At 48.5% G+C, this 23,792-nt stretch overlaps 1 protein-coding gene across 1 annotated transcript in view; it reads right to left on the reverse strand.

The window, feature by feature from the left end:
* LOC111161435 (rhophilin Rho GTPase binding protein 2) overlaps nt 1–23,792 on the reverse strand; it is a 59,345-nt gene that overhangs the window by 34,770 nt on the left and 783 nt on the right. Inside the window, exon 2 of the mRNA XM_022525074.1 lies at nt 10,205–10,320. Coding sequence (XP_022380782.1) covers nt 10,205–10,320 — 116 coding nt within the window. The remainder of the gene's footprint in view (nt 1–10,204; nt 10,321–23,792) is intronic.

Here is a 23,792-nt window from a genome sequence, read left to right on the forward strand (position 1 = left end):
TGATAACTCTTTTCTGCATAATCAGCAAAAAAATAAATCTCATTCTAAATCTCATTCAGGGGCACCTGGATGGCTCAGTTGGTTAAGTGTCTGCCTTTGGCTCAGATCATGATGCTAGGATCCTGGGATCGAGCCCCACTTGGGCTCCCTGCTCAGCAGAGAGCCTGCTTCTCCCTTTCCCACCACCGTTCCTCCTCCTTGTACGCTCTCTCTCTAATAAATAAATAAAATCTTGAGGCGCCTGGGTGGCTCAGTGGGTTAAAGCCTCTGCCTTCGGCTCAGGTCATGATCCCAGGGTCCTGGGATCGAGCTCCGCATCGGGCTCTCTGCTCAGCAGGGAGCCTGTTTCCCCACCTCTCTCTCTGCCTACTGTGATCTCTGTCTGTAAATAAATAAATAAAATCTTAAAAAAAGAAAAGCAAATAAATAAATGAAACCAAAAAGAGATTAGACTAGTAATAGCAATGCTAGTAATACTAGTAATAAAAAAGAAACAATAGCAAGTATTGAGGAGGATATAGAGAAACTGGAATTCACACACTGCTGAATGTAAATGACACAGCTCTTTGGAAAACAGCTGGGTAGTTTCTAAAAATGTTAACTATCTGGGGCACCTGGGTGACTCTGTTGGTTAAATGTCCAACTCCTGATTTCAGCTAAGGTCATGACCTCAGGGTCATGGGATTGAGCCCGGAGTTGGAGTCTGCGCTCAGTGGGGAGTCTGCTTGAGATTCTCCCTCTCCCTCCGCTGCTCCTACCACTCGCTCACTCTTTCTCTCTCTCAAATAAATAAATAAATCTTTTTTGAAAAAAAAATTAATAAAAATGTTACACATATTATCATACAACCGAGTCATCTACTCCTAGGAATCTATGTGAGAGGAATGAAAACTTACATCCCAACAAAGATGTGTAGGTGATGTTTACAGTAGCATGACTCGTAAAAGACACAAAAAATGGGAAAAATCCAGATACCCATTAACTGGCAAATTGGATTAGTAAAATGAGATCCCTAGAATTGAATGGTGTAAGCAATATGAAGGTATGAACTTCACCCAAATCCTCAAAGCAGAAGTTCAGACACAGACTTTTCAGGTGCCCCCTCACTTTACGGATTAGGAATCAACGCAAAAGTAACACTGGCAAGAATAACCAAGTCCATGGAGCACCTGGGTGGCTCAGTTGGTTAAGCAACTGCCTTAGGCTCAGGTCATGATCCTGGAGTCCCGGGATCGAGTCCTACATCAGGCTCCCTGCTCAGCGGATAATCTGCTTCTCCCTCTGACCCTCCCCCTTCTCATGCTCTCTCTCTCTCTCTCAAATAAATAAAATTAAAAAAAAAAGAAAGAAAAGAAAAAAGAATAACCAAGTCCTGAGCCAGACCTTGAGGGCACATGCCCATGAACCAACCCGCCAGGTCCTCAGTCATTCCTCGGACCAGCTACTAGAACTTCCTCCTTTCATGGATGAGGACATCTGAGGGTCATCAGCCAAGAGCTCCAGCCAGCCAGAGAAAGAGTACCTGATCACGTTCTCCACACCAGCTGATGAAAATCCTGTCACCTGTCATGGGCTCACTTTGCTCACCGCCTGTTCACCTTTTCCCCAGAAAGCAAAATACTAAAACACTTCCCCTACAGGCTTCCCTCTGCGCCGGGGCTCTCCTGGCCTTGCCACATATTCGAGCTCATCAATTTCTCCCCATGATGTGTTTATAGGTGTACTCCCTCTTTTCGCTCTCCCCTGCCAATCACTGAACTCCTTCTCCTTGACCTACAAACTTAGGCCACGCCTCCTCAGAAAAAGCCATGCTTGATCCTGGCTGCAAATAGGATGACACTTGCCCTTTTACTACTTGGTACATCTTCACACATCTGGGCTTCCCAGTAGAGAAATGAGATATTGGAAGCTCAGTCTGGCAAATATCATTGGTTTGGGCATTTTGGTGGGGAGGAGAGGTAGCATGATTACCCGTAACAAATATATTTTCTATTACAACACAGTATATACATACACATACATACCCCTAAAACAAAAGTCGCACAAACCAAACTTGGCCACGCATACAATATATCCCAACATATTTGATTGCATTTTAATAGCTTATTTTTTTATTTTTCTAAAGATTCTCTTTATTTATTTGTCAGAGAGATAACATGAGCACAAGCAGAGGGTGTAGCAGGCAGAGGGAGAGGGAGAAGCAGTCTCCCTGATGAGCAAGGAGCCCGAAGTGGGACTCGATCCCAGGACCCCAGAATCATGACCTGAGCTGAAGGCAGATGTTCAATCAACTGAGCCACCCAGGCATCCCCCTTTTTTTTAAAATAGCTTTTTTAAAAAGAGTAATATTCGCAACTCTCCTATTCTGATTCTCTGACACCAACTGGGTGCCCAGCAATTCAATTCAATTAAACTCAATTCCTACAGGTTAAAGGCTCAGTACCCCCAAGACTGCCCCCATGTCAGGGGCCAGTCACAAGGCTGGGGCGGGGGGGAAGCACCTCTACTTGCGACCAAGCAGCTACAAATCAAGGTTCTCCCAACACCCTTCTAAGGTAATTTGCCAGAATGACTCAGAACACTCAAGAGATCACTTCACTTACGTTTACTGTGATTTATTTTAAAGGACACAACTTAAGAGCAGTCAGCTGGAACAGACCCACAGGCCAAGGAGGGGGAGCGGCTTCCCTGCTCTCTCCAGGCACGCCACACCCCCAGCACCTCAATGTCTTCACCAACATGGAAGCTCCCAAAGCTCATTGTGAGGGGCTGCAGGCAGGCTGCCCTGTTTCATTATGAGGGCACAGTCGATAAAATCATTGGCCATTGGCAACTGAACTCCATCTTCAGCCCCCTCCCCAGAAGTCTAGGGGTGGTGCTATAAATTACAATCCTCTCACCAGGTTTGGTCTTCCTGGTTAAAAGACCCATTTTGGGGGCGCCTGGGTGGCTCAGTGGGTTAAGCCTCTGCCTTCGGCTCAGGTCATGATCTCAGGGTCTTGGGATCGAGCTCCGCATTGGGCTCTCTGCTCAGCTGGGAGCCTGCTTCCCCCTCTCTCTCTCTGCCTGCCTCTCTGCCTACTTGTGATCTGTCAAATAAACAAATAAAATCTTTAAAAAAAATTAAATAAATAAAAATAAAAGTTCCATTTTGAAGGTCCTGTTCCCCCATAAGCACACAGAAGACACGAGGTTCCAAGGGTTCTAGGAGCTCTGTGCGAGGAACCAGGCAGAGTCTTCATTTATTTTGAATTAGAATATGCCCAGCATGGGGCTTGAACTCACAATCCCGAGATCGAGTCCCACATTCTACCGACTGAGCCAGCCAGGCACCCCACATATATTTATTTTTTTATAACACCACAGCAACCCCATGAATTGATTTTGTTACACACTAACGGTCACAATCTGTCACTTGTAAAATCTGCACAAATCTGTAAAATTCTCAGGTGTTTCTGAGAATGTGACTGATTCACTAGCCGGTCACGTCCACAAGGACATGAGGAAAGAAACTGGGAAGAGCTTCTTCTTTGCAACTGGTCTGCCTTTGGTGGAACCAATGGGTCTGATATGTGTGAGTCACAGTCCCTTCTTCACAGGGCCTGCCAGGAAGCTCTGAGACAAACTGCGGCCCGTGACTAACAAAGGACACAGAAGTTATGATGGAGAACAAGAACTTTGCCTTCTATTTCATTCTCTTTCTCCCGGGAACTGGCATTGTCTTTTCCACATGGTGGGGGCTCAACAAATTTCAGTTGATGAAAAATGAATAGAGCAAAGACCACTTCTCTAGAAGCGATGGCGGGGGTGGGGGGACTGGTTCTCAGCAACAGAGTAGATCCAACTTAAATATAACAATTTACACCCTAAGACCCGCGCCCAAGTATCTGCAGAGCCTCTAAATAGGCCAATTGGATTTTTTCCATCTCTATATACCGATTTGCCACTTATCTTCCCTCTTGACTCGGCAATTTGAGATTTAGGATTTGCAACAAATCAGCGAGCTGCTCTTTGGACATGAACCTCTGGGTGGGTCACTCTGGAAAAAGTTGTGGCCGGGGAAGGGAAGCGCAGAGTGGGCTTAAGGGTCAGTCTCTACAATGCTAACCTTTGGGTATGAGGACTAATGGGAATGGGAAACCAACCCCAGAGTGTAAGCTGCTTCTAGCACAGAGAATGATTTTTCGAAGACTCGATGGTGAAAGGGGACTTCTCAAATAAGGTCAATCAATTGAGTATGATGTATGTGTCCAGGCGGAGGGAAGAGCCTAGGGTAACATATGAAAATAGAATCAGCTGGCCCAAATTAGGAAGTAAAACCAGAGCCTCGGTCTCCTCAATACTGATGCTCTGCATCTGGGTGGCCTTTCCACAAATCACTTCTTTGGGCCTCCTTGGAAGAACAAGGCTTTCTTCTCACTCTCCCCTTGACTGCAAACCTCCTCCGAGAACCTTATGGCCCAATAACTGAGGTTAGAGCCAAAACAGTCCTTAAGGCCAAGTAGGAAGGGGCAGAAGGGTGTTTCAGCCAAGTCTCCAACCTACGTTCTCCACGGCCTCCCTCTGGCCTGGACTTCCAAGGAAAGACCTCTTCCCTTGGGTTTTTCATAAAAAGAATGCACACACTTGCAGAAAGTCAAGAATGAGAAGGCGTCCCACTGACTCCGTGAGTAATCAGCCCAACAAGCGTGAACGGGGACAGAAAGCTACATTCAGTTATTTCCCGAGGGTACTGACTACACCCACACCTTCTTTCCCTGAATTTGGAGCTGCTGAGACCTTTTCCACCTTAAGTATTAGCTCCTATGTGGGTGCCTGGGTGGCTCAGTGGGTTAAAGCCTCTGCCTTCAGCTCAGGTCATGATCCCAGGGTCCTAGGATCAAGCCCCGCATCAGGATCTCTGCTCAGTGGGGAGCCTGCCTCCCTTCCTCGCTACCTCTGCCTGCCTCTCTGCCTACTTGTGATCTCTCTCTTTCTGTCAAAAAATAAAACCTTTATTTAAAAATTAAAAAAAAAAAAAATTTTTTTTCTCCTCTGTGACTATGGCTTGCTTCTTTGCTTCAAGTCCAAAATTTCTTTAACGTCCATGTTTTCTCTTAAAGATGCAGGTAAATTTTGAATGCTGACCCACATAACTCCATTTGCTTTGGTGTAACTTTTTTTCTCAAGCCTTCCAGTAAAATAGTTGTCCCTCCCCCCTTGCCCCCACCTTGAACAGCCACACTGACAAGCATCAAAGACTTGTACCAGCTTCAGAGACCTTACTGGAACAGTTTGACCTTAATCCATCTGACCCCAAATCCTGCAAGTACCACCTGGTGGCCTCCTGTGGCCACCAGCGAGGGCAGCAGATCAGCAGATCTGGCAGGACATCTGATCCCAGTGTAGCCAGGGTAGGAAGGCAGGCCTCAAAGTTACTATGGGCCCCAAAGGCCAAGGGGGCTCCCACACCTCACAGCACAGACACACACCAGCCTCTATAAGAACTGACCATGTGAGCAGCCACTAACCTCAAGTCACTCTTACTACAGCTGACACTACCCCTGTCACCCCTGGCCCAGAGCTTCATGACCCTCCGGCCCAGGGGATACAAACTCGAGGTCAAGGGAAAGCTTGTGCACTTGGTCCTCAGGGTGTTATTCCCAACCCTCCACCTCCCATTGAACTATGCACCAATATTTAAAATTCAACTATTGGAACATTCAAAAAAAAAAAAAAAAAAAAAAAAAAGGAAAAAAAAAGGTCAGATCTCTATCTTCTGCAAAAACAAAAACAAAAATAAAAATCTGCAGCCCTAACAAACTCAGTCCTCCCCTCCATTTGAGGCACACGGCAGGTGGCCCCTCCAGAGAGAGCACATGCTCTGCACTTGGCCACTGTCCCCACCACTCTCTATTGCCTCATAGCACCAGGCCCAGCCCCTCCGGTCTTTCCCAAGCCCACTCAGCCCCTGTAAGCCTCACGATGGGCCAGCCCTGCTCTAGCCCAGAAGGTACCAGTACAAGAGGGGAACCTGAGCCCAGAGACACTGAATGGCCGGCCCTTATGCAAAGGGCCAGTTAGTTAAAACGGAACATCGTGGTAATGTCCTTTAAATCTCACAAAGACCATCTCTGTTTCAGAGAAACAGCATCACATTTCCACCCCAGCTTTACTCAAGGGAGGGCAGGGTGCTAGGAAAAAAGAAATAATGTCCTTGCTTAGCCTAGAAAAGTACGTTTAAAAAATATCGATCTCTTCCCTGTCAAACTCCAGGAAGCTCATGGACTCTTGGCAGATCCGGCTCAGAGGAGAAGACCTTGAAGAGGTACAAAGGGGTACACTGGGAGCAGATCTCAGGGTCCTGGGATCGAGCCCCGCATCAGGCTCTCTGCTCTGCAGGGAGCCTGCTTCAGTGCCTGCCCAGCCCCTTACAATGCAGGTAAGCACTGGGACCCCCACCCTCCTACACCTGGGGGGACATCTTCCCAAATGCTTTTTTTTTTTTTTAAGATTTTATTTATTTATGTGAGAAAGAAAGATAGAGAGTATAAGGAGTAGCAGAGGGGAGGGAGAGAGAATCTGAAGCAGATTCCACACTGAGCACACGAGCCCAAAGTGGGGCTCGATTCCATGACTGTGGGACCATGACATGAGTCAAAACCAAGAGTCAGACACTGAACCAACTGAGCCACCCAGGTGCCCCCCCCCAAAATGCTCTATATTTATCTGAGGGCCGTGGAGGGACACCTAAGAACCTGAAGGCCGACAGGTGCACACACAGGACAGCGGCACCCAATTTATGACAGAAACGACCTCCTGGCAGCAGCGACAGCCACCTAATCGGCAGCCCAGCAACAACCACAGGCCCAGAGCCAGACTTGGCTGAACACTTTATTTGTTTTCGGGAAACCGTTGGTGCTGCCGGAGTGAGATTAATAAATACCTTTAGGGTTCTCTCTCACAACATTCTCCAGTAAGGACCACTTTGAACTTTGAGGTCACTGCGAAAATCATTAACAACCCCACCCCGCCCCCATGCTCCCAGCTTAACGACAACTGCCAACCTGACAAAGAGCTTGAACACCGGGGCTCTGAGGGTGTTTGCCGCTGTCATTAAAAGAGCAGGACAGACAAAACCACCCCGGTTCCTGCCTTAGAAATGCCAAGGCCCCTGGTCAGAGAGGAGCCCCCCCGACTGGCCCGTTTCTAAGGCTGTGCTGCGCGGTCACATCTCCCTTTCATCAACGCCCTAGAAAACATCACCTCTGACATGACTGGACTTGTCTGCTGTGGATTAAGTTCCCCCCACAGGAGATCAGGCATCGTGAAAGCATGGCCTGTAGTCTTCTCCTCTTGCCCCGCAAACAAGGCCTGCCACTTCCTAGGTGCTCAGCAAATCCATTCAGGGGCTGAACAAACCGCGCAATCCACGGCAATCCACTCCGGGGGAGCCACTGAGGCAAGGCTGCCCACCTGCCTCCTTAGCCACATCAAAGTTTCAATCAAAAACCAGCCACCACAAATCACACCAGGGAGGATGGAGTGGGGGGATGGGGGAGGGGAACGCATCTGCAGCCTTCCCAGCACAGCAAGCCCAGCTGGCCCTGGGCCGCCACTCCTAAAAACTGGGGGCCTCTCCCAAGCTACACCAGACCGTCCCCAGCTCCAGGCTTCTCTGGGGACAAGGACACTGCAAGACATTTTATTTTATTTAAAGATTTTATTTATCCATTTGAGAGAGTGAGAGTGAATGAGAGTATGAGAGGGGAGAAGGTCAGAGGGAGAAGCCAACTCCCCGTGGAGTTGGGAGCCCCATGTGGGACTCGATCCTGAGACTCTGGGATCATGACCTGAGCCGAGGGCAGTTGCTCAACCAACTGAGCCACTCAGGCACCCTACCAGACATTTTATTTTATTTTATTTTATTTTAAAGATTTTATTTATTTATTTGAGAGAGAGACAGTGAGAGAGAGCATGAGCGAGGAGAAGGTCAGAGGGAGAAGCAGATTCCCCATGGAGCTGGGAGCCCGATGTGGGACTCGATCCCGGCAGGATCATGACCTGAGCCGAAGGCAGTCGTCCAACCAACTGAGCCGCCCAGGCGTCCCCTACCAGACATTTTAAAAGGTGAAATGTTGTGGGGTGCCTGGCTGGCTCAGGCGGTGGAGCGTGTGACTCTTGATCATCAGGGTTGTGAGTCCGAGCCCCAAGTTGGGTGTAGAAATTACTTAAAAATAAGTAAGTAGGGGCGCCTGAGTGGCTCAGTGGCTTAAGCCTCTGCCTTCGGCTCGGGTCGTGATCTCAGGGTCCTGGGATCGAACCCTGCATCGGGCTCTCTGCTCTGCAGGGAGCCTGCCTCCTCCTCTCTCTCTGCCTGAGAGATTTTAAAATCTTAAAAAAAAAAAAAAAAAAAAAGTAAATAAACTTTAAAAAAAAAAAGAAGGGTGAAATGTCCTAATATCCTAATAGTTTCACAGTCTCCTCCAGTCACAGCCTAGCTTCTACCCTGTTACAGAAGTAGCTGGAGAAGAGGTTTCCAGATCCCTGACCACGCCGGGACTTGCTTACTCTGCTAGCCTACGTATGTGTATTGATGCCTACACAAGGCACAGCATGGTTGTTCGGGAGCTGGTGGTAGGTTTAGGTGGTTGATGATGTTATCCTCCAGGCGCTGGAAGGATCTCACTATAAAAATGGGTAGAAGTAATTCCTGTACTTTGTAAAAGAACATCCAAATACTGGAGGGAGGGACATGACAAGAGTCACCTCCATGCCCATTCCTGGTCTTGCTCCCAAGAGCTGACTCTAAGAGCTTCTTTCTTTGTCTTTTCTGGAAAAAGTCTCTGTGTGCACAAAAGCAAACATACCAATCCTGGGCGCCTGGGTGGCTCAGTCGCTTAAGCCATCTGCCTTTGGCTCAGGTCATGATCCTGGGGTCTTGGGATCAAGCCTGAATCAGACTACTTGCTCAGCGGGAAGCCTGCTTCTCCCTCTCCCACTCCCCCTTCTTGTGCTCCCTCTCTCACTTTGTGTCTCTTTGTCAAATAAATAAATATTCAAAAACAAACAAACATACCAATCCTGTAAACACAAAAGCAAGACAAACTGTCCTGCACCTTCCTGTCCCCCCACTTAGTATCTCAGACATCTTTCCTAGGGAACAGATACAGAAAGATTCAGAAATGAATTTACCCTAAGTTTATTTGATTTTTTTAAAAGATTTTGTTTATTTATTTGCCAGAAAGAAAGAGACAGAGAGACGGCACAAGCAGGGGAAGCCTGGTTTGGTGTATTTGTTTTTCCCAACAGTCTCTGAGCAGCCTCTGGGCGCTTGCTCACCGGCTTCCAACGGCACAGCTGACCCACTGGGAACACCAGGATTCATATCCTGCCAGGTTTCCGGGTTCCCTCTGGGTTTGTAGGTTCCAGGTCCCTGAAAGAGCCCCCCATCTCTTTCTGAGGCTATAGGAGGCATCTGTCTCACTTGGCCAGGCAGCAGGCACGGTGCTGGCCACCCAGTGCAGAAGGCGGCATGGGGCTGACAAGAGTTACCCCCTAGAACTCTGGAGGAAGAAGAAAGGCTTTTCTCCTCTTTTGAAACAAGAGGAAGCTGGCACACTGTCTGGCCTGACACTGAAGGATGTGGGAGGAGCTTGCAGCTGCCTAGGACACAGGTGAATTTTCACTGAGTTCGAAGCTTGATAAGTAATTATTTTCCCTTTAGAGCCCCAGGGCCATGGGGCTGCATGGGGGCCTCTCCGTAGAGGGATGGACACTGGCAACAGAAATGTTCCACTCCCTCCCTCCTGCCTTCTTCTCCTTTATACATCCAGCAGACAGTTACCAAGCAGTGATTCTAGACGAGGCATCGTTTCTCCACTAGGCAATAGAGAAAACAGACAGATACATCCCATACAAAGCAGGGAAAACAAAAGAATGTGATCACTGGCTTCCCCCATCCCCAATGACACAAACAGGCTGGGTACAATACTTGTCTTGAATAAAATCAAGCTCTAGGCAAGGAAGAGGTCGACTCCAGGCACCAGCAACAAGGAGGGGACCCCAAAGTTTAAAACAAAACAAAACAAAACAAACAAACAAACAAACAAAAAAAACCCACAAGAGTTAGAGAGTAAACTGGGCAGGCCTGAGAGTTTCGGGAAGGACAGACCCCAGGAGAGGCTGGCTCCCTGACAAGGCAGTGAAGCCAGCAGTCACTCACTTCAGGAGGTTTTCTGCTCCCGTTCTCATCCGCACGGCTTTCAGGATCTGCTGGTTCAAGGCAGCCCTCTGATTCTGCAGTCGGCTCCGGCCAGTTTGTGCAAGGGGATTGCAACCCTAAGGGAAAATGAGAGATGACCCTTCAGACGTCAGCCACTCTAAACATGACAATGATAACAATGAATGTAACAGAAATGTTTTAAAAATGAACCTGTTCTGAAAGTAAGAGTAACATCAAAACAGGAAATACACAAAATATTGAAAAGTATCAAAAGAAAATAAAAGTCACTCATAACAATGCAACTCCAAAACAGCCACTGAATGTTGGTTCCCTGCCCGTGTATTTTTAGACACATATTGTTGTTTTTCATATTAGTGAGGTGTTGGGAGTGCCCAAGATCAGCCCACGTTCAAATTCACCAAGACTCAGAGGACTCAGCAGATAATTGCGCTCACAGCTGTATGACAGCAACTTCATAAGGATACAGAGCTGGTTCACAAGGAGGAGGACACGGGTAGATTCTAGAGCAATCCACAGGCAGACTCCCTTATGCTTTCTCCCACCCATGAGGGGGTCACACAGAGCATAACCTTCCCCCAGCAACAAAAATGCATCAACATGTGTCTGACGTCACCACCCAGGTTGGCCCATTAGAAAATCAACACCCAGTGGTTTTACAGGGGCCTGATCACAAAGGCACCCCTTGCCTAGAATGTACCCAAATTCTAGACTCCCAGGAGGAAAGCAGGTAGGTATTCCTCCTACCCCACGTGGTCTGTGCCATTGGCCTAGGGGAGGTAAGCCAAACCTTATCAGTTAGGGGATGGAGGGAACACTGGGAGAGCCAGGTTCCCAGATGCCAGGGAGGGGCCAACCTTCTCAAGCAGGCCTTCCAAGAACAACAGCCTCAAGCCTACTATATTAACCCTTTTCTGACAGTGGCACGTACTGTTTATCTAAATTTCTTACATACTACTCTAGCATGAAACTTTCCTTTATTAAGAAATGTTTCTCAAAACCAAGACTTTGATGATTGCATAATATGGCCCTTTAAAAAAAAAAAAAAAAGACTGACCATTTCCTTATAGTTGGACATTCAGATTGCTTCCAGGTATCTGCTTTTTTAAAAAAAGATTTTATTTATTTATTTGAGAGAGAAGACAAGCAGGGAGAGAGGCAAAGGGAGAAGCAGGCTCCCCGCTGAGCAGGGAGCTAGATATGGGGCTCGATCCCAGAACCCCAAGATCTTTACCTGAGCTGAAGACAGCTACTTAACTGACTGAGCCACCCAGGAGCCCCCATATATCTGCTATCATATATAATTATTTGATCCATATATGTAAGGATGAATCTTTATAAACCTCTACTTTATTCTTTTATTTTTTTTTACTTTTTTTTTTAAAGATTTTATTTATTTATTTGACAGACAGAGATCACAATTAGGCAGAGAGGCAAGCAGAGAGAGAGGAGGAAGCATGCCTCCCGCCAAGCAGAGAGCCCGATGAGGGGCTCGATCCTAGGACCCTGGGATCATGACCCGAGCCGAAGGCAGAGGCTTAACCCACTGAGCCACCCAGGTGCCCCTCTACTTTCTGTCTTTATAGATTTGCTTATTCTGGACATTTTCATACAAATGGAATTATACAAAATATGGTCTTTTGAGATGGGTTTCCTTCACTTAGCATGATTTTTTAAGGTTTATCCATGTATCAGTACCCTAATCCTGTTTGTCCCTGACTAATACCCCATTATAAGAATGTACCACATTAATTTATCCATTCATCAGCTGATAGACATTTGGGAATATTTTCACTTTTTGGCTATTATGAATAGGGCTGCTTATCTATGTACACATTTTTATGTGGGTATTTTTGTTTTCCTTTCTCTTGGCTATACATCGAGGAGTGGAACTGTTATGCCATATGGTTAATCCTGGGTCTAACCATTTGTGGAACTGTCAAACTATTTTCTGAAGTGGCTATATGATTTTACATTCCCACCAACAGTATGTGAGGGTTCCAATTTATCCATATCCTCAACAGTACTAGTTATTATTATTATTTTAATAGACAACCTAGTGTGTGTGAGATCTCTATATGGTTTGGATTTGCATTTCCCGGATGGTTCATGATGTTTAATGTCTTTTCACGTGCTTATCGGCCACTTGTATATCTTCCATGGAGAAATACAGATTCGGATATTGGCTCATTTTAAACAGGGTTGTCTTTCTATTTTTGAATTGAAAGTATTCTTTTCATTTATTTTAGAGAAAGAGAGCGGGGGTGAGAGGCAGAGGGAGAGAGAAACCCAAGCCGACTCTGTGCTGAGCATGTAGCTCCACGTGGGGCTCGATCTCACGACCCTGAGATCACGACCTGAGCTGAAACCAAGAGTCAGCACTAACCCACTGCATCACCTCGGCACACCCTGAAAAGTATTATTTTAATCTTTGCCAAGTTGATATGCAAAAACAGGCATCCTGGGGCGCCTGGGTGGCTCAGTGGGTTAAGGCCTCTGCCTTTGGCTCAGGTCATGATCTCGGGGTCCTGGGATCAAGTCCCGCATCGGGCTCTCTGCTCAGCAGGGAGCCTGCTTCCTCTTTTCTCTCTGCCTGCCTCTCTGCCTACTTGTGATCTCGGTCTGTCAAATAAATAAATAAAATCTTTAAAAAAACAAAACAAAACAACAACAACAACAACAAAAAACAAGCATCCTGTTCTCCCAATTTGCGTTTATTGGTAGACTTTTTTTCATATATTATTGATCACATGAGTTGTTTTTTCAGTGAACTGTCTTGTGCCATCTGTTCATTATTTCCTAGAGTATTTGAACTGCAATGTTCCATTCCAAAAAGTTTAAGAGCAGAATGAAAGTTTCATTTTAACTTACTAGTGTGCTTCCCAGTCCAGGAGGTAAAAAGCCCTAGGATCTGAGTGAGGGCTCCCTTCCTTTGTGAAGCTTATCTCTAGGTTCTGCCCAAAGAGGGGGGCTGCGGTTACCCCCCGGGGTGGCTGCCAGGCAGCACTCCGTTTAGAGATGCCCTTTCTCTGTGGCTGTCATTCAATTCTGCCCCAGCTCTGCCCAAGCCATGCCCGTGGCCTCCACCACAAGGAGGGAGAAATTATTCAGAGCCCTAATCTTCTCAGGGATTCCCCGTATCAGTGGCCTTTGGACCAGAGGATCAGAAACGAGTCATGTTCCTCCTTCCAGAAAGATTCCTCATTCTTACTTGTCAGCAGGTCACCGCCCACCTGCCCCCAGGCAGCACCCCCAAGTTCAAATTACACATATATTCAGAAGCTGAGTTAGTCTGGTCTTACAGCTAACCTCTCTCAAACCATTCAATGATCTCTGATTTAAAATAAAAACCAGGAAACTATCTTTTTTGCAGACAGAAGATGACACGTCTTTCCACATAAGCCAACTGAATATTAAAGTTCTAAAATAACGGCCCCCCTCTTTCCTCTACGCTTTCCAAAATTACTGTGAAGGGATGGTCTGATCTGACTCAAAATCACACACTCCACCCAAGCTGTGTTCCATTTTACAGAGACGCTTTAATAACGAATTCCTTTATGTACATTCCCAGAGCTAAGATAAGGGGCCATTCCAGCTCACTATCCTTTACCCAATTTCTGGCTGGCCCACAGATGCAGAGTCAGTTTCCAGATAAGACAGAGGAATGCTTAGGATTAGATATGACTGAGTAATTGGAACCAAAACGACATTACCTCTTACTGACAGGTAGGAATGCTGGGCCAACTGGAAACACTAGGAACCCACAAGACTACGTGGAAGCTTCAGGGAGCCCCAGGAGGCAAATCTGGGCAAGACTGCCATAAAGAACCCCTGGCATCTCTAGAGGCTGCTAGCTATCCAGTGTCCCCGGCCAGTGGTTCTCTGCTGGTGGGGACCCATAGTCCTCACCCCTGCCTCCCTCCTTGGTGGGTTCGTAACAGCATGTTGAGCGACTGCAAACTGGAGGGCTTGTGCCAGAGTTCCAGGCAGCACCTGTCACACCGCTTAGCGTGGGAACTGAGAACGGCAGGTGCAGGGGTTGAGCTAACCTGGCCTCGAGGGTCACGGTCCTATAGGGAAGTGAGTCTTTCCGCCACACAGAGTCTGCCGGTTCCCTTCCCAACTAAGGTGTGGGCTTTTGCACCAGTGTTAAGATGCTGGAAGAATGGTCCCACAACCAACAACCAGAAAAACAAGTGTGCTAAGCTTCATCACATGGCGTGTCCCAGGAGTCAGATCGCCGGTGTGGACGCTGGGACAGCAGCCCAGACCCCACAGTTCTGAGACTTGCAGGTTAAGTGAGCTACTCAAGAGCCTATGGGCGGGTGGGGGTGGGGTGGGCAGGACTGAAGCCCACCCTGCTTGCTGTCACTCTAAGATGGGCCAGGAAGCAGCCAGCAGCAGGAATGGGGGGTGGGGGGCGGGCTGCCAGGACAGCTTGAGTGCAACGCCCCCAACCCCTGATACCGTTCCCATGCTTCCCGGCTGAGTGATTTCCAGCATCACTAAGTATCCTTTGGGAACAGTGACCTGGTCCCATCCCCCACACCCACTCTCCCACCTCATAGCCCTTGACAGTCAAGGGTGGTAACTAGTGCTCCCCCATCTCATTTCCAAGAGGAAGAACACTGACCTCACGCCTAGTCAGTTGGACATTGAAGGTCCCTGAGTCCCTGCGATTGACTCAGTGGGCACCTGACAAAGGGTAATCAGGACCCATCAGGAAATGCCTCCATTTTTCCCCATTGACCTTTTCGACCAATAGGGAAATGTCTAGTAGCAACATTTGAACCCTAGATCAAGCCAGACCTGAAACATTCCTCTCTCTGGATTGCTCAGTTACAGGAGCCAATGCATTCCCTTTTGTGCCCTAGCTACTTTTTAAATTGAGGTATAAATTACACATAGTAAGACACATAGATTCTAAATACACAGTTCAATGAGTTTGGACAAACATATAAGCTCTGTAACTACTACTCCAATCAAAAAGAACATTTTCATCACCCCTCAGGGCCACCAATACCATGGTTTCCCTCACCACAGTCTTCTGCTTGTTCTAGAACTTCAGATAAATGGAATCACATACTATAGACTCCTCCGTGTCCGGCTTCGTGCTAAATATCATGCTTTGAGATCCACCCATATGGCTGCACTCATCAGCGGCCTGCCCCTTCTCATTGCTAGAATTCCATTGTAGGGATGCACCACAGTGTGTTTATGTGTGATTTTGGACTGGATTTTTCTGGCATCTGCAACTAATTTTTTCATGAGTCCTAATTAGAATACATCCACCTCAAGTGACAACTCCCTTTGTCAACATCCCCCTGACGTGCCCTTTGCGCCTAGTCCCATCGCTCAGCGGGGAAACAAGTATTTAAAAGCAATAAACAGGGGAGCCTGGGTGGCTCAGTGGGTTAAGGCCTCTGCCTTTGGCTCAGGTCATGATCTCGGGGTCTTAGAACTGAACCCCACATCGGGCTCTCTGCTCAGCGGGGAGCCTGCTTCCCCTTCTCTCTCTGCCTACTTGTGATCTCTGTCTGTCAAATAAATAAATAAAATCTTAAAAAAATAAAATAAAATAAAAGCAATACCCAGATGCAAACTGGAGGCACTTAATTTGCCAGGAAGGAAAAGCTACTCAGCCTACACCTGCAGAGATGGACCCGAAGAAGGCAGAAAAGGCCAGGCCACCCAGATAGCAGACGCAGAGGGAATGGAGCGGTCTTTCTTTCCCCACACGCACCCCCGCACCCAGGCTCAGGCCAGTGCCTGGCGCCTGGCTTCCCTCACCCCAGAAAACCAGCACAGGCTCTCCTTCCACCCAGCCAAAGAGAAAGCTTACACGTGGAGATGTTTCTGCAGCAAACTGAAGGCACAGCGTGAAACCTGGGATCTCCAGGTCAGGCATAAGACTGGGGGCAGAGCTGGGGCTCCTGGGTGGCTCAGTGGGTTAAGCCGCTGCCTTTGGCTCAGGTCATGATCTCGGGGTCCTGGGATTGAGTCCCGCATCGGGCTCTCTGCTCAGCAGGGAGCCTGCGTCCCTCTCTCCCTCTCTCTCTGCCTGCCTCTCCATCTATTTGTGATCTCTCTCTGTCAAATAAATAAATAAAATCTTAAAAAAAAAAAAAAAGACTGGGGGCAGGGTCTCCTAGGTAGAAGAGGGTGCTTTTTGCAGCTCCTACAGCACAAAGATATTTTCTCTGCCTTTCTCACTCCTTCCCAGTTACGCAACCCCCCACTCAACCACCCAATGCTGGAAAACAGAATTGTTTGTGAGTTAGCCAGAGGCTGTCAACTAGAAAGCACCGAAAGAGCAGGACACACACACACACACACACACACACACACACACGTCTAATTTAACTTTTCGCCATGCTAGAGATTCAGGGCAGGCTGGAGGAACAGAATCCAAGTTTTTCATATCCATAAAAATTAAAACCTGGGCGCCTGGGTGGCTCAGTGGGTTAAGCCTCTGCCTTCAGCTCAGGTCATGATCTCAGGGTCCTGGGATCGAGTCCCACACCCGGCTCTCTGCTCTGCAGAGAGCCTGCTTCCCCCTCTCTCTCTGCCTGCCTCTCTGACTACTTGTGATTTCTCTCTCTGTGTGTCAAATAAATAAATAAAAAATCTTAAAAAAAAAATTAAAACCTAAGTCTGGCATTTTTCAAAAGCCTTCCTGCCCTTCCAGGATCTCTGCTGGGTGTCGGGGCTGCACGTCGGGGAGCACCTGCTTTCCAGAGGCATCCTCAACCTTTCCCATGGGCTGGGCAGTGGGGGGCGGGGCGCAATATGAAATCAACACGTTGCCCAAAGCTTGAACTAAAGGCTGCCTTCAGTCTCTTCTGTGAATCTTCCCCAGCACCTCCTGTGTACCACGCACAGTTGTTTTTCAACACGTCCAAGGAATAACAAAGCTTTTACAAACACCAGAATTTCCACGAATCAAATGTATTTTCCGTCCCAACTAACAAACAAACTGCTTCTTTCAGCCGGTAGGACGCACTCAGAAACAGTTAACCGTTCTTATCTATGGAGCGCGTCTGCGTGGAGTAAGGGCTGGTATAGGTCTGTGAATTAGTACACTTCCGTAATTGCCTTTAAAAAAAAAAAAAAAAAAGTCTACTTGGCGCCTGGGTGGCTCAGTGGGTTAAAGCCTCTGCCTTCGGCTCAGGTCATGATCTCAGGGTCCTGGGATCGAGCCCCACGTCGGGCTCTCTGCTCAGTGGGGAGCCTACTTCCTCCTCTCTCTGCCTGCCTCTCTGCCTACTTGTGATCTCCGTCTGTCAAAAAAAAAAAAAAAAAAGTCTACTTATTTTAAGTAACTGCTACACCCAACATGGGGCTCAAACTCACGACCCCAAGATCAAGAGTCGTTCATTCCTCAGTTGCCTGTACAATTACTTTTTTCTGTAATTATAATAATTCATGTTACTTTCATAATGCAAATAATATTGGAGACAAAGAAATTTCTTCTGCAGTTCTTGATCACCTGCCCTTTTCTCTTCTTATGACCCAATCAAAACCTGGGACTTGGGGCGCCTGGGTGGCTCAGTGGGTTAAAGCCTCTGCCTTTGGCTCAGGTCATGATCCCGGGGTCCTGGGATCGAGCCCTGCATCGGGCTCTCTGCTTGGCGGGGAGCCTACTTCCCCCTCTCTCTCTCTCCCTGTCTACTTGTGATCTCTGTCTGTCAAATAAATAAATAAAATCTTAAAAAAACAAAACAAAACAAACAAAAAAACCCCTGGGACTTGCTAAGGGCACATGGCCACAGTGAAGTATGTGGGTCTGACTGGAAAGACCAGGACTCATCATCTCTCCCCCTGTCCCTGGTGCTGCAGGCAGATCTCACTCCCGGCCAGCACCCCTTGCTACCCACTCTGCCAGACACCCCATCCTATGGCTGGGCCGCACCTGCCGTCCCACTGTCCCCTGCGGCCACCTCCAATGCAGCCTTTCTGTCACGAGATTCTGGCACACGTGAGCCAGAGAAGGAAGTGGTGACAAGGCTAAGGCCAATGCCTGGTATCAACAGGTGGTGTCTTGGGATTCATCCAAATAGCCCCAGGAAACAAGGGACATTTACAGTGTCACAGCTAGCCCATCACGCTGACTCTCCTCTGAGTCACCCTGGAAATTTTGCTTCTGCCAGGCGACCCCTCCTGGCCAGGATCCCGCAGTGTGAAGAGGTGGTGTTTTTTTTTTTAAAGATTTTATTTATTTAGGGGCGCCTGGGTGGCTCAGTGGGTTGAGCCGCTGCCTTCGGCTCAGGTCATGATCTCAGAGTCCTGGGATTGAGCCCCGCATCGGGCTCTCTGCTCTCTCGGGGAGCCTGCTTCCTCCTCTCTCTCTGCCTGCCTCTCTGCCTGCTTGCGATCTCTCTGTCAAATAAATAAATAAAATCTTAAACAAAAAAAAAAAGATTTTATTTATTTATTTGACAGACAGAGATTGCAAGTAGGCAGAGAGGCAGGCAGAGAGAGAGGAGGAAGCAGGCTTCTTGCTGAGCAGAGAGCCCGATGCCAGACTTGATCCCAGGACCCTGGGACCATGACCTGAGCCGAAGGCAGAGGCCTTAACCCACTGAGCCACCCAGGTGCCTAAGAGGTGTGTGTCATAGGCAGCGTCTGCATTGCCGATGTGCACCCGTGCAGCTAGGCAGACGCTCACCAAGGCCACAATCAACCTGGAGCCAGCCTGGCCTTGAGGACCTGGCTCAGATCACGAGGGTGTATGGGGTGAGGAAGGGGGCCGCACCACCAGCTTTCAGACCCCTCTTGCCTCCCCATCTGGAAAAGGATTCAAGGCTCCAAGGGGATGGGTCCAGACATCTGGAGGAACGTTCTCGCAACCCAATAAAGTGGAGCTGATGAGTACCCATGACCCCACTGTGCTCTGTGGACCCAGAAAGCTTCCCCACACACAAGTGTGCTCAAAATTATATGATGTGCACATGTGTCTAACACGGAATTACACTTCACTAAGATGAACGGTGCAGAGCAGGAACTAGGAGGAGTTTCTGGGTAAAACTGAAAAAAAGAAAAAAAAAGAATTCTTCTTTCTCTGCTGGAGCCTTGAGCCTCGAGGAAGCCCAGAGAAAACAGAGACCATAAACCAGGACATGGTGAACCTTGGGGCCCTGTCCAGCCTGGAGGTTTCTGTGGACAAGAAACAACTTCTCCTCCAGCTCGGGGGTGAAAACAATGGAGCTAAATTCATTTTGGGTCATTAGTGTTTCCAAAGGATGAAGAGGCAGAGATAAGGACAGACAATACTGCACTTTGTCCTGATTCTCTCCTTCCACACGCTGCTAAGACCTTTCATCTAGGGCCTTTTTACAGCCCTGGGGAAGAGCTTTCTCGAGGTTTTCTCCAGCTGGTTTTCTCTTGGCCTCGGACAGGATTTCCTGCGGGTTATAGGACGACAGCACCCAGAACTTTCCGGAGACAGGACCTGTTGTCAGGATGCGGAACCCCGGAAACTCAGGCTCCTCTGCATTAACTAGAGGCCAGAACAAGCCTTCTTCTATTCTCCCACACACTTTCATTAAGATGAGCATGAAAATCTGTTTGGGAAAAAGAAGCTCCAATTCCACTGGTATCTCTTTTAAGAAAGTAATGTATAGGGGCGCCTGGGTGGCTCAGGGGGTTAAGCCTCTGCCTTCAGCTCAGGTCATGACCCCAGGGTCCTGGGATTGAGCCCTGCATCAGGCTCTCTGCTCAGCGGGGAGCCTGCTTCCCCCTCTCTCCCTGCCTCTCTGCCTACTTGTGATCTGTCAAATAAATAATCTTAAAAAAAAAAAAGAAAATAATGTATAGTAAATAGAGCTTGTACATCTATGTAAACATATTGATGTAAAGGAAAAAAAGAAAAACCAGTAAGAAGCCAGACAGGAGGGAAACACACTGCCATAGACCAGAAAGTTTTCTGTGGGTTTTGTTTGTTTTTAAGTCAGAAACACCCCCTTCCCGCCTGCCACAGCTGCCAGCCCCAGGAGGCCAGAGTCTATACTGGTGGCCTGGGGCCAAGCTGTGTCCGTGTCCCTGGGCTCTGTACAGCCAAGTGCTACACAACCCCAAGAAGACCCTGATTTTCTAGGGACCCTCTCTGCCAGTGATCGCCTTGTACATTCGGGGGTCCGGGCCCAGCTGGCAGAGTGAACTTTTGGGCAATTTGTTTGCATTTTGTATGCAAGTCACACATGAAAGAGTTGAAGCTCTGAATATGGAAACGGACCCCACCCCACCCCACCATCACCACCAAACACACTTTTTGCTCTCTGTTCTAAAGAAAGGAAGCTGATTCCTATTCAGGCGTGGCCAGAGCTATCTGGGCAAAGCACTGACTCCTGGCACTGCTCGCACCCCAGGAAAAGAGGCCCATTGCGAACGGCCACAGAAGCCAGACTGAGCGAGAGTAGAGTCGGCCCCAGCGTCTGACAGGGGTCAGGCTCAGAGCTGTCACTCCAGAAATGCTTTCTGAATGAATGGAGCAGAATGGCATTTTTGAGAAAAAAGGGAGGAGAAAAAAGACAGGATAAAGAATAGGATAAAAGAGAAGCCTGATTTCAGTAGCAATTAATTGGATCCTCTGTATGTGCCCAAAATCTCCCAAGCCCAAGGACAGGATGGGGAAGCCCACCCTGGGGACATCTCCAGTCTCAGGAGTCCTTGTCCACCCAGGATGCAAAGCAGCTGTTTCCCAGCTGCCCCGCCCTGCCCCTCACCTCCTGGGACCCCTCCATAGCTTGTTCCCTTTCTCCCCCACATCTTCAACCTGCCCTCAGCCCTGAACTTCTTTACCCACATGCTTTAAAAAGGCTCTAGACATCCTCACTCTGAAATGAACCTCTCTCCTTCCCTCTCCTCTAATCCCCCACCCTGACTATCACCTTCTCTGACCTTCTCCCCTCTGCCTCCCACCACCCTGGTTTTTGCCCGACTCTACCCACTCATTAGCTAACAAGCCCCCAGAGAACTAAATCCAGTATCTTCCGGTGTTTCTCTGACTTGTCAACAAAAAAGACTCCACAAAAAAGACTCTTGTCTAGGCTTCCTTGACACTGCAGCCTTTCTGGCTTGCCTCCCATCCCTTTGCTTGTCCCTTAATTGAAGTATTATTCCCTTCTGTCTTGGGCCCTCTCACAGCACCCCAACTGCCTCCCATACTGGTCTGTACCCCCCTCCTCCTCCCCTACCCTCCACCCACCGCCACAAAGCTGCATCTCCAGCCAGGGTGCTCTCACGCTTGTCAGGTCTGTAGAGTGGACTCCCCCCTGAGACAACCACTTGGATATGTCATGGGAGGCTCCAAATCCACCTGCCCTACACCAGTCTCCAGGCTCCCCCACCTCAGGGAGGTGCTGCCCTTTCACCCAGATACCTACGCCAGACATCGGCCAGACACCACACATCCGGTCATCAGCACCTTCCCCGGCCACAACTCATCCCTTAGCTCTTCCCATCCCCCATGGCCACTGCTGTCGCTCAGCATTCTGACCTCCTCACTGGGATCCCTGCCTCGAGTCTAGACCCCTGATTTGAGTCAGGGTGGCAGTTAGGATGGGCGGTGAGGCTGTGTTTACCCAGCACTTTTATAACTGACTGAGAAGTCATCAATGGTATCGGAGTAGGCAAGGTAGAGACGACCAAAATTTCAGGGAGCCAAACCCCCGACTCCTCCCGGGGCTTCTCCCCTACCCCCCACTCACAGATCACTCAGCTTTCCAGGACATGAATCTTTCACATCCCGTCCTTCTTGAAACACCTGAACGGATCCCTGAGGTTCCCTGTTTTCCTGAGCAGGACGCATGGCCCGGAACAGCCTCGTTCCCAATTATGGCTCTACATCCTAGAGGATTCCCTCACAAATGTTCATGATTCATGCCTTCAACCCATGCTGTTCCCGCTACCTGACGTGCTCTTCCTCCCCTTTTCGCCTGTATCACATCTACCTTTCATTCAGGTCAAACTGGCTCAGATCACCAATTGAGAAAAGGTGCAACGTCAACACCTTTTAATATTCTGGTACAAAGAACACTCTTTGGGCTGGTAGGATGCAGCACAACGATCCTTATAAGCTCTCCTTTTCAAAAGAGATGTTTCTGGGGCGCCTGGGTGGTTCAGTGGGTTAAGCCTCCGCCTTTGGCTCAGGTCATGATCTCAGGGTCCTGGGATCAAGCCCCGCATTGGGCTCTCTGCTCAGCAGGGAGCCTGCTTCCTCCTCTCTCTCTGCCTGCCTCTCTGCCTACTTGTGATCTCTCTCTGTCAAATAAATAAATAAAATCTTAAAAAAAAAAAAAAAAGCCTCTACCTTCGGCTCGGGTCGTGGTCCCAGGGTCCTGGGATCGAGCGAGCCCCGCATCCCCGCATCCGCATCCCCGCATCCGGGCTCTCTGCTCAGCGGGGAGCCTGCTTCCCTTCCTCTCTCTCTGCCTGCCTCTCTGCCTGCTTGTGATCTCTGTCAAATGGATAAATAAAATCTAAAAAAAAAAAAGAGAGAGAGGTTTCTAATCGCCAGCCAGTGTTTCTTTATATTTGGCACCCACGATGCTCTCCCACTGACCACCAGAGAAATCTCTGTGCACCTAGAAACACCCAACCTTGCAACCTGTCTCAGCTCCCCTGTCCGCAGGGCCATCCTCCCTCTTTCCTGTGCACATCATCTCCTGGAAAACCTGTTCCAGAAGACATGGGGATAGAACCCTCACCGTCCTTCCCCTCCCTCTGTCATTTCCCCCGAATGCTCCTGTGGCTCCAGACTTCCACCTGTTGACAGAACAATGGATTCGAGGAGGCAATGAAGTCCCGGGAAGAGACAGTAACTTGCTGAACGCGACACAGGGTGTCAGAAAGGTTCTGGGGCCTTAGGTCCAAGATCTAGGGATTCCCAGGCCCCACCTCCTTCTGCAATTCCATGGCCTGTGATCCTCTGTCCCAAATGCCACCCATAATTAGAAGTTATAATCCTGTAATTCCATGATGACATCTTTGAACTTAAATATACCTTAAAACTACTTTTTTTTTTTAATGCTAAAAGCAATTGAACCAAAAAGAATTTTCCCCCACTCTAACCTCACCTGTTTCTAGTTCCCCTCCTGTCCTGCCCATCCCCTGGGGCTACTGCTCCTCACCAAAGAGCAAAAGCCCAAAGGTTGTGTCACGTGGAAGAAGGAAAGATTCCAAGTTCATTTACCGACTGGATCATTAGGCTTTTAACAATCAAGAACTGATTGTCCTGTGTTAACAGTTTCACTTCCCTATTTATAATTACGAATTCCGTCTTCTGTCCTATGAGTTATATATTAAAAACACACACACACAACAATCTTTCAACCTACCCAGTCAAAGCTGGCCAACCTCCAAAAGCTATTTTTAGAATCGCTAGAACCTCCAAGGAGGCAGGGTGGAAAGTGTCACCGTGCCTCCGGGTTCGAAAGCATCTTTTGTACACAGGCCTGGCCACCTGCGGGCATCTCAGCGCCCCCACCCTGCGGGTTGGGGTCGTTTTTGAGGGACTGGGTGGTCGGGCTGTTATCCCAGAGCCAGTGGCTGGCGGTGTGCGGAGGGTCAC

This window comes from Enhydra lutris, unplaced genomic scaffold, assembly GCF_002288905.1.
Source record: "Enhydra lutris kenyoni isolate GAN:26980312 unplaced genomic scaffold, ASM228890v2 scaffoldscaffold85, whole genome shotgun sequence".
In the NCBI taxonomy this organism is placed as follows: domain Eukaryota; kingdom Metazoa; phylum Chordata; class Mammalia; order Carnivora; family Mustelidae; genus Enhydra; species Enhydra lutris.